General features: G+C 42.4%; 1 protein-coding gene across 1 annotated transcript; it reads right to left on the bottom strand.

The window, feature by feature from the left end:
• Positions 1–495: 495 nt before the first annotated feature.
• Positions 496–3,641, bottom strand: LOC129410239 (uncharacterized). Its single transcript, XM_055157701.1, is given in 6 exon segments — positions 496–1,459; positions 1,559–1,652; positions 1,797–1,943; positions 3,130–3,167; positions 3,498–3,605; positions 3,608–3,641. Coding segments are annotated over 6 exon segments (945 nt in total). The 3' UTR covers positions 496–935.
• Between the last annotated feature and the right edge of the window lie 3,419 nt (positions 3,642–7,060).

The following is a 7,060-nucleotide window of genomic DNA, read 5'->3' as shown; positions in this document are numbered from 1 at the left end:
GGGGAGCCACAAACACTTCACACACACACACGGCTCAGTGTGAACGAGGCTCAGAAATCCACCACGACTGACACCACGGACCTTTCACACGGACCCTTTCACACGGACCCTTTCACGACCCTTTCACACAATGGACAGAAGTGTCACAGGGTCGAGGAAACGTCACTTCAGGTCAGTGTGTGTGTGTTAATGTGTGTAAGTGTGTGTGTAAGTGTGTAAATGTGTGTGCATTTACACACACATTACACCACACACACACACACACATTTACACACACACACACACACACATTTACACACACGCATTTACACACACTTAACACACACATTTACACACACACTTACACACACATACACACACACTTACACACACACTTACACACATTTACCACACACACACACACACACACATTACACACACACACACACACACTTACACACACACATTTACACACACACACTTACACACACATTTACACACACACTTACACACACTTACACACACACTTACACACACACTTACACACACACTTACACACAAAACCATGACCCTGCAGTTCTTCAAACCTCCATCGACACTTCAGACGATGTGTAAAAGTTTTGTGTTTGTTCTGTTTTTCGATTCTCCGCAGGTGTTTTAAACCTAAATATCGGCTCGTATCGGTGCTGAGATTCTAAATAAACACGATAAAGTGACGATATTTAAATATATGGAACGGTGGGGGCGGGGTCTGCCCAAATATGGATAAAATCGTCACATGTCACGACTCCGCCTCTTCCTGTTCGTCTGTTTGATTGACAGTTCCTTCCTCTGCCTCCTCGCTCGTCTCCTCACGTGCCTCCTTGTTCGTTTCCTCCTCTGTCTCCTCGTTTCCTACCTCCTCAGTCCCTTGGTCCTCCTCTCTCGTTTCCTCAGTTGCCTCCTCAGTTGCTTCCTCAGTTAGCTTCCTCAGTAGCTTCCTTACTTGTTTCCTCCTGTGTGTCCTTGTTTCCTTCCTCCTCAGTCCCTTGGTCCTCATTCCCTCCTTGCGCCTCCTCCACTGTCTCCTCGTTCGTTTCCTTGTTCACCTCCTCTTGTGTTTCCTCCTGTGCCTCCTCATTTCCTTCCTCCTCAGTCTCTTCCACTCCAGGTGCCTCCTCCCTCGTCTCCTCATTCGTCTCCTCATGTCCTTCCTCATTTCCTTCCTCATTTCCGTCCTTGTCTCCTTGCTCTTCTGTTCCGCTCTCCTCTGCCTCCTTGCTCCCTTCATTCACGTCCTCCTCTCCTTCGGTAGTTCCTTGTTTGGTCTCCTCGTCTCCTTCATTAGTTCCTTGTTTGGTCTCCTCGTCTCCTTCGTTGCTTCCTTGCCTCGTCTCCTCATCTCCTTGGTTAGTTCCTTGTTTGGTTTCCTCGTCTCCTCGCTGAAGACCTGAGTCCAGATTTGGAGCCTGAGATGAAAGACTTTCCTTCCTCCCCAAACCTGAAGAAAACAAAGAATTAAACCAAAACTAAACCAGGACTAAACCAGGACTAAACCAGGTCCAAGCCGGTTCTGGACCTGGACTAAACCTGGACTGACCTGCTGGGGTGAGGACCAGAGCCTGAAGAATGTCTGACAGAGAAACGATTCCCACGATTTTGGATTCTTCATCGACGACGACCAACCTGTGAACCTGCAAGAGAGAGAAGACACGTGTGGATCTGGACCAGGACCAGACCAGGACTGGACCAGGACCAGACCAGGACTGGACCAGGACCAGACCAGGACTGGACCAGGACTGAACCAGGACTGGACCAGGACTGGACCAGGACCTGACCTCTGCCTTGACGATGCGGTCCACGATGACCTCCAGAGTCTCGAGCCGGTGACACTTGAGGACCCCTTCGAAGTACTGGGAGCGGTGCTTCAGTGCCTGCGTCACCGTGATGTCCAGGTTGTTGTAGGTCTTCTCCGCCGCCAGGTTCTGCTCCACAAGAACAAAGAACCAACGTAAAGAAAACCCCGAGAAACCGCTCTGTGGGGCTCTCAGGAGAACATCAGAGAACATGTTTAAAGGTCCAAACTGGCTGAACATGTGGACAACACCAAACCAGAGTTAAACCTTGAACACTCTGAGAAGAGACTCTGACATCTGAACACAACATCTGAACATCTGAACATCTGAACATCTGAACATCTGAACATCTGAACATCTGAACATCTCAACATCTCAACATCTGAACATCTGAACATCTGAACATCTGAACATCTCAACATCTCAACATCTCAACATCTCTGAACATCTCTGAACATCTGAACATCTCAACATCTGAACATCTGAACATCTCAACATCTGAACATCTCAACATCTCAACATCTGAACATCTGAACATCTCAACATCTGAACATCTCAACATCTGAACATCTCAACATCTGAACATCTGAACATCTGAACATCTCAACATCTGAACATCTGAACTCTCAACATCTCAACATCTCAACATCTCAACATCATTCAACATCTCAACATCTGAAACATCTGAAACATCTGAACATCTGAACATCTCAACATCTGAACATCTCAACATCTGAACATCTCAACATCTCAACATCTGAACATCTGAACATCTGAACATCTCCACATGTGAACATCTCCACCTCTGAACATCTCCACATCTAACACTCAACATCTGAACATCTCAACATTGAACATCTGAACACTCAACATCTGAACATCTGAACATCTGAACATCTGAACATCTGAACATCTGAACATCTGAACATCTCAACATCTCAACATCTGAACATCTGAACATCTCAAACATCTCAACATCTCAACATCTGAACATCTGAACATCTGAACATCTGAACATCTCAACATCTGAACATCTCAACATCTGAACATCTGAACATCTGAACATCTCAAACATCTCAACATCTGAACATCTGAACATCTCAACATAACATCAACATCTGAACATCTGAACATCAACATCTGAACATCTGAAACATCTGAACATCTGAACATTCAACACTGAACTCTGAACATCTCTGAACATCTTCAACACTCAACATCTGAACATCTGAACATCTCAACATCTGAACATCTCAACATCTGAACATCTGAACATCTCAACATCTCAACATCTCAACATCTCAATTCTACTCACAATGACGTCAAATTTGGAGTAGATGTCCACCACTTTACCTGAAACACAAGAGAACATGTTCAGTCCCGGTCTGAGTCCTGGTCTGGTCCTGGTCCTGGTCTGGTCCTGGTCCTGGTCCAGTCCTGGTCCGGTCCTGGTCTGGTCCGGTCCTGGTCCTGGTCTGATCCTGGTCTGGTCTGGTTCTATTCTGTCCTGGTCCTCCTGGTCTGGTCCTGTCCGTCCTGGTCCTGGTCTGGTCCTGGTCCTGGGTCCTGGTCCCTGGTCCTGGTCCTGTCCTGGCCTGGCTGGTCCAGTCCTGTCCTGGTCCGGTCCAGTCCAGTCCTGGTCCTCCTGGTCCTCCCTGGTCCTGGTCCGGTCCTGTCCAGTACCGCTGTAGTCCACGACGGGGAGGGCGGAGACCCTGCGGTGGTGAAGAGGGACAGGCGGTGTAGGCGGCGTGTCCGGGTGGATGAAGGCGATGTAGTAGGTGCCCAACGAAGCTCCTCCAGACTCTGCTTCATAAAGGACGGCATGGCCAACTCACAACCGACGAACCACACGAAGGAACATGAGAACACGAGAGGACACGGAGGAACACGAGGAGGAACACGAGGAACACGAGGAACACGAGGAACAACAGGAGGAACACGAGGGGGAACCGAGGGAACCAAGAGAGAGGAACAGGAGGAAACACAACAGTAGTAGTAGTAGTGTAGAGTATAGTAGTAGTAGTAGTAGTAGCAAGTAGTAGTAGTAGTAGCAGTAGTAGTAGTAGTAGTAGTAGCAGTAGTAGTAGTAGTAGTAGTAGCAGTAGTAGCAGTAGTAGAGTAGTAGTAGTAGTAGTAGTAGTAGTAGTAGTACAGTAGTAGTAGTATAGTAGTAGTAGTAGCAGTAGCAGTAGTAGTAGTAGCAGTAGTAGTAGCAGTAGTAGTAGTAGTAGTAGTAGTAGCAGTAGCAGAGTAGTAGTAGTAGTAGTAGTAGTAGTAGTAGTAGTAGTAGTAGCAGTAGTAGTAGTAGCAGTAGCAGTAGTAGCATAGTATAGTAGAGTAGTAGTAGTAGTAGCAGAGTAGTAGCAGCAGTAGTAGTAGTAGTAGTAGTAGTAGTAAGTAGTATTATAGTATAGTAGTAGTATAGTAGTAGTAGTAGCTATAGTAGTAGTAGTTAGTAGCAGTAGTAGCCTAGTAGTAGTAGTAGTAGTAGTAGTAGTAGTAGTAGTAGCAGCAGTAGTAGCAGTAGTAGTAGTAGTAGTAGTAGCAGTAGTAGTAGTAGCAGTAGTAGTAGTAGCAGTAGTAGCAGTAGTAGTAGTAGTAGTAGTAGTTAGTAGCAGTAGTATAGTAGTAGTAGTAGTAGTAGTAGCAGTAGTAGTAGTAGTAGTAGTAGTAGGAGTAGTAGAGTAGTAGTAGTAGTAGTAGTAGTAAGTGTAGCTAGTAGTAGTAGAGTAGTAGTAGTAGTATAGTAGTAGTAGTAGTAGTAGTAGTATAGTAGCAGTAGCAGTAGTAGCGTAGTAGTAGTAGTAGTAGTAGTAGTAGTAGTAGTAGTAGCAGTAGTAGAGTATAGTAGTAGTAGTAGTAGTAGTAGTAGTAGTAGTAGCAGTAGTAGTAGTAGTAGTAGTAGTAGCAGTAGTAGTAGCAGTAGCAGTAGCAGTAGTAGTAGTAGTAGTAGTAGTACATGTAGTAGTAGTAGTACAAGTAGTAGTAAGTAGTAGTGCAAGTAGCAGTAGTAGTCAGTAGTAGTAGTAGTAGTTAGTAGTAGTATATAGTAGTAGTTAGTAGTAGTAGTAGTAGTAGTAGTAGTATAGTAGTAGTAGTAGTAGTAGCCATAGTAGTAGTAGTAGTAGCAGTAGTAGCAGCAGAGTAGTAGTAGTAGTATAGTAGCAGTTAGTATAGTAGTAGTAGTAGTAGTAGTAGTAGTAGTAGTAGCAGTAGTATGTAGTAGTAGTATAGTATAGTAGTAGTAGTAGTAGTAGTAGTAGTAGTAGTAGAAGTAGTAAGTAGTAGTAGAGTAGTAGTAATAGAGAAAAGTAGAAAACAGAAATAAGAAAGACAAGCAAAAAAAAAAAAGACCAAAGTAGAAAAAAGTCAGTAAGAAAAAAGAATAAAAGTCAAAAGCCAACAAGAAAAAAAATAAACAGAAGTAGAAAAAAAGAATGTAATAGAAAAAGTAGTAACAAGACAAAAACAACAGATACAAAATAACAAGTAAAAACACAAATCAAAGTATAAAAATAAAGTAAAAAATAGTATAAGTAGAATAAAAAAACAAAAAAAAAAAAGAAAGAGAGAAAAAGCTAGATGAGGGTGGATGGATTCCAACATAGTATCTGAGTGAGGGAGCAGTAGTAGTATAAAGTAGCTAGTAGTAGTAGTAGTAGCAGAGTAGTCGTATAGTAAAGTAGTAGCATAGTAGTAGCTAGTTAAGTAGTAGTAGTACGCAGTCCCGAGTAGTAGTGAGTAGTAGTAGCGTTATAAGTTAGTAGTAGTATCAATTAGTAGTAGCAGTAGGCTACTACCTTAGTCGTAGTTAGTGAGCTGACGTAGTAGGTTAGTGCTGCACAGGTACGGCCCTGATATACTATTATAGCTCATCTAAGTAGTGATAGCCTGATAGATATAGTAGTAGTAGTAGTTAGTAGCAGTAGCTAGTCCACCTATATTAGTAATGAGGTAGTTTTATGTGTAACAGAGTATATGACCTCTCGTATAGTTTCACTTACTCTTAGCACTTCAAGGTGATCGATGGTGAGCCATGACTATTTATATTTAGTAGTGGACTAGGTGAGGAGCGTGTGTATCCTATGACTTGGAGTAGATAATATATGTCAAGCTTGTGCACGTACAGTCAACCGTTTATATAAAGTAGTAGTGAGTAGCTAGCGACTCGTATGCCTACCGCGTTTAGTTGTTATGTAGGTTAGTGCAGTATAGTAGTAGTAAGTAGTAGTAGTAGTCAGTAGTAGGAGAGTAGCAGCAGTAGTAGTAGCATAGTAGTAGTAGCAGAGTAGTAGTAGCCATAGTAGTAGTAGTATAGTAGTAGTAGTATAGCAGTAGCAGTATATAAGTAGTAGTAGTAGTTAAGTAAAGTAGTAGTAGTGTAGCAGGGAGTAGTAGTGAGTAGTAGTAGTAGTAGTAGTAGCCAGTAGTAGTATATAGCAGCAGCAGTAGCAGTGCAGTAAGCAGTAGCAGTAGTAGTAGTAGTAGTAGTAGTAGTAGTAGTAGTAGTAGTATATAGTATAGTAGTAGCAGTTATAGTAGTATATAGTAGTAGTAGTATTAGTAGTAGCGTAGTAGTAGTAGAAGTATAGTTAGTAGTAGTAGTATAGAGCAAGTAGTAGTAGTAGTAGCAGTAGTTATAGTAGCAGTAGTAGTAGTAGTAGTAGTAAGCAGTATAGTAGTAGTAGTAGTAGCAGTTATAGTAGTAGTAGTAGTAGTTGTAGTAGTAGTAGTAGTTAGTAACAGTCAAGTAGCAATAGGTGAGTAGACGTAGTTGTAGCTAGCATAATAACAAGAGTAGTAGCATAGTTAAGTAGTAGTAGTAGTAGTAGTAGTAGCAGTATAGTAGTATAGTAGCTAGTATATAATAGTAGTGTATATCAAACTATCACTACGTCCCAGTAGATGTGGTTTCCAGTTCACTTTAGTGAGTGAGTGAGCTCCAGTGTAGTAGAATAGTAAGCAAATCCGATATAGTAGTAGTAGTAGTAGTAGTAGTAGCAGTAGTAGCAGTAGTAGTGTAGTAGTAGTTGTAGTAGTATAGTAGTAGCAGTAGTAGCAGTATAGTAGTAGCAGTAGTAGTAGTATCATGTATATACTATGCGACGCTCACTATATCAAGTAGTACTTACTTTAAGTCATATTTTCTCCTATGCCTAGCCTAGCTAGTATATAACAATCAAGTAGCCCATAAAAGTCAGTAGTCACTGAGCTCAAGATGACGTAAGTCAGTGAGTGAGTGA

Source organism: Boleophthalmus pectinirostris, unplaced genomic scaffold, assembly GCF_026225935.1.
Source record: "Boleophthalmus pectinirostris isolate CB_2022bp ecotype Guang Dong unplaced genomic scaffold, ASM2622593v1 HiC_scaffold_2125, whole genome shotgun sequence".
NCBI lineage: Eukaryota > Metazoa > Chordata > Actinopteri > Gobiiformes > Gobiidae > Boleophthalmus > Boleophthalmus pectinirostris.
This window is presented reverse-complemented; position numbering and strand designations above follow the sequence as displayed.